This window comes from Lissotriton helveticus, chromosome 9, assembly GCF_964261635.1.
Source record: "Lissotriton helveticus chromosome 9, aLisHel1.1, whole genome shotgun sequence".
NCBI classification, from domain to species: Eukaryota; Metazoa; Chordata; class Amphibia; order Caudata; family Salamandridae; genus Lissotriton; species Lissotriton helveticus.
The window spans coordinates 270844682-270857553 of record NC_136070.1 but is presented as its reverse complement, the minus strand read 5'-3'; the positions used below and the strand labels follow the sequence as shown (position 1 = coordinate 270857553).

Below are 12872 nucleotides of genomic sequence, written 5' to 3'. Positions count from 1 at the left end.
GTGGTGCAGCTACAATCACCTAGCCCACCCCCTCTGGGACAATTGAGCTAGCAGCCTGGGAGTGTGTATCCCGTGTAATCTTGCTAAGATACTGTCGATATGGGCCCCAAATGTCAAGTGGGCGTGAGGCTGTAGGAATCTGGGTGGAATATTCCACACTATTGGTGTTACATTGGGCAAGGCTGCGCATCCAATTCACGGAAGTAGAGATTCGCCTGGACCCCCAAAGTAAAGCAATTTCCCTTTTCGCCAGCAAGAAACCTATGGCGGCAAGCTTACGCGTGGCCCGGGGGAACTCCGCGACATAGCCAAGCAGTGCAATTTCCGGTTTATGTTGCAGTTCGCACTCTAGAATGTCTCCCAAAATGTGGTGTACCTGTAGCCAGTAAGTGTGCAGTTTCGGACAGGTCCATGTGAGATGTGCAAAATCGGCATGGGGAGCTTTGCATTTAGGGCAGTGATGAGGTCTGTTTGGATCGATTCTGTGGGCCAGCGCCGGAGTGAAGTATAGTCGCCTCAAAAATTTGAAATGAATTAGTTTATGTCTACTGTTAATAGAGACCTCTTTAGTGGAGCGGCAACAGGCATCCCATTGGGCATCTGTGATGGGGCCGCCCAAATCAAGCTCCCACGCCGCCCGAACCCTCGCATCCGAAGACGGGAGGGCCGCCACACAAAGTCCATACAACCTGGAGACCATATGGGCTCCCGTTTGCGACTGGAGTAGAAAAGTCAGTGCTGTCATTTCATCCGGCGGCAATGGGAACGACGGAAACTGCGCTCTAAGCAGGGACCTCAGTCTGGTCAGGACAAAGGAATCCATAAATGTCCGGTCCGTGAACCGTGGATCCTCGGACACAGAGAAAACATGTCCGTCCGGAAACAGATCTCCTATTGTGGTGAGCTGGTATTTGGCCAGCGTTCTGCAGACCACCGCTTCCGCAGTGATGGGGAGCCAGTGAGGGTTAGGTAATGGAAGAGCCGGGGAATACAGTACGTCCAGCTGGAGCAGTCTACGCACCTGCATCCAGGCCCACGATGTAGTGGACACAGTTTGTATGTCAAGGGGGTCACGCGGAAAGCCTCCGGGCAAGATCGAGTTGAGGGTAAGTGGCAGCACCAAGTCTGCTTCAGGTCTCAAATACGGGATCCGAGCGTCCGGGTGAAACCAAGGGTGTGCATAGGCGCACTGCGCGACCAGGTAATAAATATAAAAGTCCGGCACTCCAAAGCCACCTCGCTCATAAGGCAGCGTTAAGATGCGCCAAGAAACTCGCGGCCTTTTATCCCCCCACACTAACCGCAACAACAATGAGCGGAGCTGCGTGAAGAAAATCCGAGTGAGCGGGACCGGTATGTTATTAAATAAGTACAGAAAGCTGGGAAGAATGATCATTTTAATTATGGCGATACGGCCGGCCATAGAGATAGGGAGGCGAATCCAACGTGCAATATTATCCTCCAGAAAGTCCAACGCCTGCCCATAGTTAAGACGAATCATGGATAGCGTTTCTAGATGAATGTGGATACCCAGATATTTCACCGAGTCTGTATTCCATTCCAGCGGGAACGGGCAGTCCCAGCGAGCAGTGGAGGGGGTGAGCGGAAAGATCTCAGATTTATGCCAATTAATACGAAGACCGGAGTACCTCCCAAAGCGTTCCACCTCAAGCAGCAAAGGCGACAGGTTGGTCTCCGGAGACCTGACATACAGAATGGTATCATCAGCGTAGAGGGAGACGAGTAACGGGCCTGTCCGGAACTGGAGCCCGCGGTGCAGGTGGCGCTCCTGAAAATGACGTACCAAAGGGTCCATGGCTAGAATATATAACAGGGGGGACAGGGGGCATCCCTGCCTGGTTCCCCGGGAAAGAGGGAAGCTATCAGAGAGCGTGCCATTAAGGCGCAGTCTCGCTCTGGGGGCAGTATAAAGCAGCTCGACCGTGGAGACAAACAAGGACGGCATGCCCATGCGGTGCATGACAGATGGAAAGAACGACCATTCTAAGGTGTCAAACGCCTTCTCGGCGTCTAAAAACACCGCAGCTGCCGGCGTAGTCGGCTCAATTTTGTGAAGAACAGAAAACAGCGTCCGCAGATTAAAGGAGGTGGATCTATGGGGAACGAACCCGGACTGGGCTGGCGAAATGATAGACTCCATAAGTAAAGATAGTCGGGTGGCAAGGACTTTCGCCAAAATTTTATAGTCAAGATTGAGCAGGGAAAGGGGCCTGTAGGAACCGCACCTAGTGGGGTCCCGATCCGGTTTGGGGAGTAAAATGATAACGGCCTCCCGCAATGTGGGTGGCAGAATCCCCGTCTCGAGTGACTCCGCATACACCTCAATCAGGCGAGGTACCAGTTCCTCCTTGTACTCCTTATAGAAGTCAGCTGAAAAGCCATCTAGCCCCGGCGCCGACGAGCCTTTCAATGCATCAATGGCTTCCACAACGCTGTCCGGTTCAATAGGCATCGCCAGAAAGTCCTGCATGTGTTTTTCCAGGAAGACCATAGAGATTTCGTTAATATAGGGGCCAGGGTCGCGACAGTCAGCCGATAGTCCCGAGGTGTACAAGTCCTTGTAGTAGGATAGGAAGGCATCGCAGATGGCAGGGGTGGTCTGATGACGAGCTCCCTGATCATCTACCATGTCCGAGATAAATGAAGCCTGGCGGGGGGGACGAAGCAGATGGGCCAAGAGCTTGCCAGGCCTGTCTCCTTCACCATACTGCCTAGCCGAGTGTTGTGTGCAGAGATATGTCAGTTCTCTGTCTGCAGTGTCTCTGAACTCTTGCAGCAGTGCCAACCTCTTTGCCTCTACCCCACCATCCGTGTCAGTGAGCGTGTTAGTGTCCAAAGCGGCAATGTCCTTCTCAATACGGGTCAGGGAGGCACGGATGTCGCGCAAAGCCCCTACATGTTTGTTGATGCAAACCCCCCTGATGGTGGCCTTGAAACCCTCCCACAATGTAGCCCAAGCGTCCACTGTGCCCTCGTTTAACTCAAAGTACTCCTCTATGGCAATGCGAATGTCCTCCTTGAAGACCGGGTCAGCTAACGCCCTGCCAGGAAAACGCCATTGTTTCTCGTACCCTCCCAACCTGGGGATGAGCAGGGTCAGCACTATGGGAGAGTGGTCAGACAGAGTGCGCGGGAGTGTCAAATGGTCACTCACCCAACCGGCTACCCCTGGGGAAAGGAGCCAGTAGTCTATTCTGGTGCTAGTGTTGTGATACCCCGAGTGGTGGGTGTAGACGGGTGAGGTGGAATGCAAACGGGCCTCAATGTCAATCAGTGAGTAATGAGCGCACACATCCGCCAGCACAGCACGGGAGCGGGGCTTACAATCCGGGGAAGAGGAGGTGCTGTCCCTGGCAGGGGTCATGAGCAGGTTAAAGTCACCCCCCAGTATCATCATATCAGTGTCTAATCTCAGCAGAACATCCTGAAGTCCCCGGAAGAAGGCAGGGGAGTCCGAATTGGGGCCATATATTCCAACAAAGGTGACCTTAAAGCCCAGAAGCACCCCCGTAACCACAACATATCTGCCATCTACATCCAATATGCTGTCTGAGAGCACGAATGGAACACGTCGATGTATCAGGATTGCAACCCCCCTTGCATATCTGCTATAGCTAGAAAAAAATCTGTGCGCGCCCCAGCTTTTTTCAAAGGAGGAAGAGTCAGCATCCACTAGGTGTGTCTCCTGCAAAAATAGGACATCCACCCCATGCCGCGCTGCATAGTTTAGAACCTGTCGCCTTTTCCTCGTATCATTTAAACCTCGGACGTTCCAAGACATGGAGGTAAGCCTGGAAGGACCAGACTGCTGTCCTAACTTAGCCATTCAAACTCGGTGGAATCGTAAGAAAACATGCGTGTACGGACCTGCCATTCCCTATCGCAAAAAAGGCATCACTTAGATAGAAAAACAGTGCGAATGCACAAACAACAAGACCAAAGCATAAACAAGCCCATCCCAACCACCCACCACCCAGCCACTCCTCAAGCCCAAGGAGGCTAAACCCACCCTTCCGGAAACAACCTAGAGCAACAAACAACAACAGTTGTCCACTAATGTACCTGTAAAATAAAGACAATGTTAGAGAAAAAAACAATGCGGCTCGCGCCATGGGGGTAGGCGACGCTCCGCCATGCAAGAACCACAACCGGGGCAACGTTCAAATGTCAGCAAGTATGAAAAAGCACTGCAAAAGTAAAAAAAATAGGAACAGTAGTATCAGATGCAGATTACTGGGGCAAACACTCCGGATCGAGAAGATGGAAAGGTGCTAAGTCAACCCTGTCCGGTTTCGGTAAACAGGTCAGCACTAGCCTGCGAGTCAGTGTGCGGCGGAGACTGTTGAGCAACATCAGATTGTCGAGGGGACCCCCTGTTTTTGGAGGCTCGACAAAATTCCTGTGCCTCCGCAGGAGAGTCAAAAATGCGAAACCTGCCGTCCACGTCCACCCGGAGCCTGGCAGGATACAGCATACCATAGCGCAATCCCATTTTGCGCAAGGCAGTTTTGACACCAGTGTATTTACGGCGTGCACCTTGGACCATGATGGTGAAGTCCGGGTAGAAAGAGAGCACATCTCCCTGCCACCGAACCTCGCCCGCCTCCCTGGCAGCCTTCAGCGCCGCATCTCTGTCCCTGAAGTTCATAAGCCTGGCAATAATGGGCCGGGGCGGCAGGCCAGGGTTAGGTCGGGGCCCCAGCGATCTGTGAGCGCGCTCAACCACGAAGCCAGCGGTAAACGTGTCTCGGCCAAAAAGTTCGATCAGGAGGTGTTCCACAAAAGTGTCAAAGCGTCCGGTAGCTGTCGTCTCCGCCACGCCGATAATTCGGATATTATTGCGCCTGCTGCGCGCCTCTAAATCCTCGTTCTTAATTGCGATGTCTTTAAGGATCTTCTCCACTCGTTCCAACCTTTTCAGCGTCGACGCCGCACCATCCTCGAGGTCGGAAACTCTGGATTCCGCCAGGTCCAGACGCCTATCGTGCAGTTGGATCGTCGCGCCCATGTCCGCCATTTTCTTTTCCAGGGTATCAAAACGAGAATCCAAGGCCTTGAATCCAGCCCTCATCTCACCCATCATCTCAGCAACCATACCCGCAGTGTCTTTCGCTGCCAACTGGCCCCCAGTGTCTACCTCCGCCGCCGGCGAAGCTGCAGAAGCACGTACGGGTGCTGAACTGAAGGTAAGTCGCTTCTGGGTAACATCCTTCTTCACCATGGTGGAAGCAGTGGCGGGCAAATCGCCAGTGGCACAGGACTCTGACAACAGCGGCACCCAGAGAGTCAAGCACAGTGTCCGGGCACCCCAGTAGCAAGGCGGGTAGGACGGGACCAGAGCAGGGGTACTCGTCGGTCCACCGTCCCAGGGCTGACTCACGCTGCGGGAGCCCACGAGTCGCCAAGGCGGTTGCACACAGGACAGCAGGGCATGAATCTGGCTGGAGGAGTGCGCCAGAGGCCAAGAAGTAGGGTCAGCAGGTGGCTGCGGCAGCCACCCGGCAGCAGCCGGCGGATCAAGGGGCCCACCAAGACAGGCAGCCAAAGGTGGTGTGGGGGGGGGACCAAGTAGGCAAGGCCTCGAGGCAAAGGCAACTCAGCTGGGCCAGGTCTCGCAGGTCAGGTAGCCAGCGTCGGTCACAAGAAGCTGTACAGGCGGCAGACAAACAGGGCCACCGCATCAGCAGGAGCGCAGGAGGCCAAGTTCCGCAGGGGGACAGGCGCAGGTCTTGGGTGCACGGTAGCGGTGGGGCAATGGAAGTAGGCCCCCACCGAGTGCAGCGACGCCAGGCCGTTCGCAGAGCGCCCTGAAGCCCGCCGGCCACACCCCTCGCCAAGCGCCCCTCAGCCCCGAAGCCCGCCGCCCGCGCTCCCCGCTCGCCGCCGCCCCACCCGGCGGTCCCCAAAAATCGAGGCCCCGGCTCCCAAGGCCGGACCAGGCCGCAAGTGCCGGTCACGCACCGAGGGGCCGCACCTCCACCCACGGAGACCACCGGGGCCGAGCAGCGGACCCGGGAGAGAACTACAGCGGCACTAGTGCCGAGGGGGACAGCAAGGGGGCAATCAGGAGACTCACCAGGCGCTCCGCAGCTGCAACGTAACGGCCCGCGAGGCGCAGCCGGCCGCAGCACCACTCAGCTGTTCCGACCTTCCACGTTGTCCCCCGTCCTCCAGATTAGGCAGGCTGCATCAGTAGGCTCCAAGGATCGGCTGCAGGCGTAATTCGTCCTCAGCGCAGCACCGGATCAGTGGCGAACGGCCCCGGTCATTTCTCGCCCGGCGGAGCTCTACGATCAGGCGGCCATTTCGTCCGCCCGCGTAGCCACGCCCCTGCTCACCAAGACACTTAGTCAGCCATCCAATAAGGTGCCTGTCTTGGTCCATGACATTCAGATACTGGAAAACCACATGTTGTGGTGGATCATCCGTCTCTGTCTGTCAAAAAGTGGCCAGCAGCAATGTCCTATTGTTTAATAATCTCCTCAAAAGGGAGGAGAACACCATTGGGGAAAAGATCAGAGGAATGCAAGCCTGCAGCAACTTAGCGATTGCGAGCTCTCTTGTTACTGTTCATGGGTCTGGGGCCGCCCATTGTTAACATTGGTTGGCTTCATTGGTACTCATTTGCTTGCTGTTTTTAATTTAAGGTCTTTTTATTGTTTTTTTTGTTGTTGTTTTTTTTTTTAAGAGAAGAGAACCATAAAGTAAATATATACATTAAGCAGCAAAGAGAAGTCATAGTACAGTTGTATATGCCACTTTAGAAGGGAGAAAGAGCACATCAGGGTAATTCAAGTAGATTAGAATGTCTAAGTTGTGGTGTGATCTGACACTTCGTGGCAATCTCTCTGATTCCAGGGGGGACCCTGTTCCAGATCTTCATGCATTGGGGTGGGTCCCTTATCCATACCTCTATATGAGCGACATCCTGTCCAGGCCTTCTCCCACTTACGCAGGCAACCTCTCCCCAGGTATATCGATTTCTTATCTGTCATGCACTAATCCGTGTCAAGCTCCCACTCCCCCACTGTTGAGTCCCAGCCACAGTTGGCAATATTTTGTTTGGATACTCTAAGACCCAGTGACAGCCATATCTTAGTGTATTTTGTGGTGGGTCCTCCCCCAAATGATTTGCTTGTTTCCTATTCGACAGCTTCCCCAGGCTTTCTTTTCCCCATGTGTTTGTCCCTTCCCTGGAGCTTGGATGCATTTCTTGTCTTTCCTCTGTTCATTTTTTCCAGGCCCTTTCTTTTTCTTTTTGTTTAGGCATATTTTTTAGGTGTCTCACTGGTGTACGTCTCCTGTGGATACCCTCTCACCCACTCTCTTGTCTGTGTGTTTGCCTCAGACCTTCAACTCATTCTCTGTTGTACGTGTTGTTACCGTTTCCCCTCTCACCCAGTCTCTGTTGTCCCTGTGGGTGACCACAGCCCAACCTGCTGACCCTCTGTTGTCCCTTTGCTTGCCCCCTCACCCACCCTCTGTTGCTGGTCTTCTTGGCCCCAATGTTGTCTGTGTGCTTCCCATACCCACTCGTCTGTCTCCTCTCTCTCTCTATTTTTTTTTTTTTTAAAGCACATTGGCCGTCTCATAACGCTTTTAAAAGTTTTTTTGTCATACTGCACAGCAGCTATACAGCATGGCAACAAAACATTTACAAAGCCAATAGATCTTGTAGGCGAGACATAGTGGCTTTGCCAGTGCTTATTTGTATTTTAGGGCTAGGACTTTGTGGGGGGGATTTGCAGATTGTTAATATGTAGCTTTGTCCTGTAATCGATTTCAATCCGATATCTGGTGGAGAGTAAAAATGGGCAGTAATGATTTATATCCTGAAAGGACATTGATTGATGGAAATGTAATATAAGGGAATGATAACTTTTAGAGGGAATCGGGGGGGGGGGGGTAGGAAGCAAGAGAAAAACACTGGAGATGGTCTGGTCAGCTTAATCTAAATTCGGTTATCACCACCGATCCAATAACTGCTCTATTATCTGATTGAGTGTTTGTTTGACCATCAGTCTGCGAATGATTACTGGTAGACTTAAAAGAATGCTACCAAGTTTCTCTGAGTGGATATTCTAGAATGTGAACATAAATTCACCATTTACAAGTTCTTGAGTCTTTCGGGCCCCAGGATGTCCAGCCCAAGGTGTTTCATGGCAGTCCTTCTAACTAAAATTTTGAAACTTTGTTGGTATGAACAGTTTATTCTTAAGTAACAAAAGTTATCCTTTCTTCTCTCTCCTAGTTGTGCATTCTTGAAGCCATTTTTCTTGATTTATCTCTGTTATGTTCGATTATTTATTGATCTGCCTCTACTATAGCCTGGTGTGTGGCCAAAATAGATAGAGGTTTACTTTTCAAATGGTCGTTTACCCTTTGTTCTTATGGTAAGGTGCCTAATTTTTAAGTTACTTGTTAATAGCTTCTGCTGCCTGAGCTCAGTAGTGCCCGGATCAAATGCCTATCTGACTGTGTAGCACTATCTGCCTTCAGAAAGCACTTGGCCCTGGTTCATAGTGCTAAGCCGCGACCCGTACAGGTAAGCGTGGTGGGACCGGGTGGTAGTGGGGTGGGGGGTGATTTTGAAGGACGATGGAGAGGGAAACCTAAGTAAATAATTATTTTTACCTCTTCATCGTCTGTCGAAATACATAATCTTCAGTTTACACTCTCCAATCACACCCTCATAATTTTACTCCCACTCGTGTAGAGGAGATAACTTTACCATAAGGATTAGACCAGTCACTCAACCGTACATTGAACCTGCTTAATTGTACAGCAGGTCATAAGCCCTGGAGCATTGTGGGCTTTTCTGATGGTTTTAAACTTATTGTGTCTCCCCAGATAGCGACTTCTGGTTCCCAATGGAGCCGCTGTCCTCTGGACCCACACCACAGTCCGCCATTGGCCACTCTGCAACCTATGATCCAGAAACAAAGCGAATCTACATCTTTGGGGGGATGAGGGAAGGAGCACGGTTCAGCAGCGTACACATCCTGGACACAATGACCTGGAAGTGGACTTCAGAGGCGGTGAGTCTTGCCACCTAGGTGTTTTTGGACAGGAAAAAATGTGTAGACCTAGTTTCTGCAAGTTTTTCTCGACAATTGGAGCCATAGTTTCTAGTTAATCTAAACACACCGTACCTCTTGTGACCTCGAATTTTATACAGTGAGGAGGAAACAACAGAGTTAAAACGCGCCCTTTCATACATTGGTTCTTAAATTATAAAAAGGTGAAATGGCAGCAGGGCATAGCAAACAAAAAATGCTCTGTTCAAAGATCTTGTGATTTAGTTAGCAGTAGGCGTCCCAGAAAAATATATTGTTTTTGGCAGATCTTTACATTATTGACACTGATCCAAGTGTTTTGGGGAAATAAAGGAGGGGCTTTAAGCAAATTCTCCATGGTAGCTAGGACAAATAAGACTTTGTTTAGAAAGAGGAGGGGACGAAATGGTTAAAGTATAGTTTTACTGTCCGGTGTACAACATGTGACAGTTGCTAGCCAGGGTTCACACTCCACTGCATTTTTCGAAATTCTACCCAACATCCCTAGAATTCTGTCACACAGCTGGAACAACAAACACGTACAGTTACAATTGTTCTATTACAGAAAGCATTCTTCCTCTTTAACATAAAGTGATATCTATACACAAGTAGTGGACCACAAGCTGTCATTTAGCTGTTACAGTAGATCTATTGTTCATTTTCTCTTTGGTCATTTTCAAAGAATACTCCGCTCCGCAGTTTGCAAATGCATTATGTCCACACATATGCATAACTTTCATCCCACAACATGACTGCACCCATTTCTCTGCAACTTGAGCCTTCTTCCATAACGTACCAATCCCCACTATCTTGCACCTTTGAACAACCTATCCCCTCGTACCCCCTATACACAGCTATCCCTAGCTATTTGTTACACAGCCCTCGTTGACCCACAAAGTTAACTACACAAAATACAGATTGCATTTGATGTTTTTCAAAGCTGTAGTAGTGCAAGTAACCGGCTACGCAAACGCTACCGCCACATTTAATCGCAGCCGGCTCTTCACCCAAAAAAACAGGGTCCTCCCCTTCCTCAAACAACATCCTCTTTGTTTTATTTCCACCAGAAAACAGCTTCGAGCACATCATCCATTGCCATAAGATGGGAGGTGTCTTAGCATTGTCACTTGTGTGCCAGGAATCCTTTGGATTACCACAAAGTCACAATTTCGTTAATATCAGAACACCCAATGCCAAGTAAAACTGGTTTTACGGACGGTAAGGAACTCCAATCTCCTTTCATTATCTCTGGCACACATATTTCTTGACTATAGTAATATCCCAAGATAAATATAGGTTAGAAAGCAGGCAGTGTTGCCCTCCAGGATTTCCTCTCCCTGATAATTGTGCTGGGTACAAATCTTTGAGAGACATTCCCAACAACCAGCTAGAAATCCTTGGGGTGCTACTGCCATCTATCCCTCGTCTAACACCGACTGTGCCCACTGATGATTTGTGAGACTCGAAGAATTAAACGTATAGGATGATAGTCTGTTGTGTAGGAGTGAGATAGATCTCCAGATAGCTTGAGGAAGCACACTATGACATTGGAATATGAAGGACATCTAGATGTTAAGACACGCAAGAGAAGAGTAGGGCAAGCCTTCTAATGGCTGGACTGATTCCCTTCTCTAAGAGGAAGGGGAAGGTTGCTTTGCTTGTGCAGCCAGTGACTAAGTGGTGTACAAAGACAGCCTCTGCTGTCCTCTACAGAGTCTCCCTCAACTCTTGGCAGAAACAGGTGTTGGCGTTTTGGGGACCCATTCCACAAATGGGCGTAAAGAGTGAAAAAGAGATGATTCTGGTAGATAACCACACCAAGATGTGTGGGGCTAACTAGGTGGAGAGGTGATATGAAAGACTGGGATACAAATCTGTATTGCTGTGTTTTTGTAAAATGAAGTTTTGGTAACAGACCATGATGTCCAATTCATTAGCCTGCGCAATGTATGAGTTTCTAGATAAGCTACTTCCAGTACATTACAAGATTGTAGTGTGCATACTACCAGTGCAGTTACCAAATGCAATAAAAACTAAGAATTAATTGAGAATGCATTTGATTGTCCTGGAAAGTGTTCAACTAGCATTGTTGAAAGGTCTGTTTTGGGAAATCACTTCAACGTAATCTGGGTGTACAGTGCAGTTGCTAATACTGAACTAGTTAAAATACCTTTCAAACTACAACTCCAGTCACATGTTCAGACCACAACTTGCTTGCTTTCTAACATAAAACAACAATAAATGACTCCCCTAAAACTACCTGACGTGCATCCACCTATCGACCGTGGAACAAACTCAATTTGGAACACTTAAAAACACAACTAACATCCAGTACAGATCTGGCAACAATAAGCTCTATTTAAAACCTATATGAGTGGCTACAGGAAGCTTTTGACATCCTGATACCTCTCAAAAACACACAACGGAGCAAAAGAGATAAAGACAAAAAACATCAAATTAGAAAGCTGTACCGCTCCTGGCTCAAAACAAACACCAAACAAGACAAACTTTGCCTACAGAAAATGAACAGATTCTACAAGTCCGCTATCAAAAAAGCAAAGAAAATGTACTATTCAGAAAGAACTCAAAATGCTAAATGTGCAAATAAAGAATTCTACAAAACTCTCCATGAATTTAATAAACCAAATTGCCTAGAAGGAACTCATCCCGTTACTCATGATTTCACAGACAAACTGGCAAATCATTACACGGACAAAGCAGATACATTGGACTCCTACTTAAAACAGAGGCAAAGCACCAGCACTAACCCTTTTACAAAACAACAATCCAAGAATACTCTAACCCAGCATCTCAGTTCCTTCCAACACATTTCACACGATGAATTTATGGACCTGGTCAAAGAAAGCTGTCCTGCCTGCAGTCCTTCTGACCTGTATCCACCTCAAACTTTCAAGACCATTCTTCTAACAACCTCTGCTGTCACTCAAGAAAGAATCATCAACGATTCCTTAACTGACAAAATATTTCCAAAACTCAAAAAGTCATACATACGCCCTTTATTGAAGAAAACAAACTTGGAACCGCTGAACTCTGACAACTACAGACCATTACAAATGGACCTTTCCTGGGCAAACTGATAGAAAGAGCGACATTCTCTCAGATGTGTCAATTCATTGATGAGAATGCCATACTTTCAGACTTCCAAACATAATTCCGTCCGGGAAGAGGCACAGAATCCGCCCTCCTTGCCATCTGGGATGACCTGAAGAACACAGTTGACCGCAATATGGTTGCTGCGCTACTCCTCATTGACCTCTCGGCTGCCTTTGACATGGTTGACCATGACACTTTGCTACAAAGACTCTACTAAGCCTGCATAGAGGGGACTGCACTAGACTGGATTGTGTCCTACCTTCCAAACAGAACTAATGTCATCCCTACCCCACCTTTCTCGTCCAAACCATACTCCACAAAAGCAGGGGTACCCTCAAGACTCTATCATCTCGCCCATGCTTTTCGACATCTATATGAAGTAATTACCGGTACTGATCAATTGGTTTCACCTCACGTGCTACACTATGCAGATGACACACATACTCCTTCAACTGGAATGCCCCAAAGACATTGGAAACTCTCCAATTTTCAGCTGTCTCAGAGATGTGGATTAATGGATGACTTGGAGCCATCTCAAATTGAATGCTTCCAAAATGGAACAACTCGCGTGGGGCAATTGGAAACATTATGACCCACTTGCCACCTATCCTGATGAACTGGGATCACCACCTACAGTATCGACGGAAGTAAGAAATCTCAGAAGGACCATGGACCCCAAGT

General features: G+C 49.0%; 1 protein-coding gene across 9 annotated transcripts in view; it reads left to right on the top strand.

The window, feature by feature from the left end:
• Positions 1-12872, top strand: part of LOC144782717 (uncharacterized) — a 163076-nt gene that overhangs the window by 65440 nt on the left and 84764 nt on the right. For all 9 annotated transcript variants that reach the window (XM_078662039.1, XM_078662040.1, XM_078662044.1 and 6 more), the window contains one exon: positions 8872-9059. In XM_078662039.1, coding sequence (XP_078518165.1) covers positions 8872-9059 — 188 coding nt within the window. The remainder of the gene's footprint in view (positions 1-8871; positions 9060-12872) is intronic.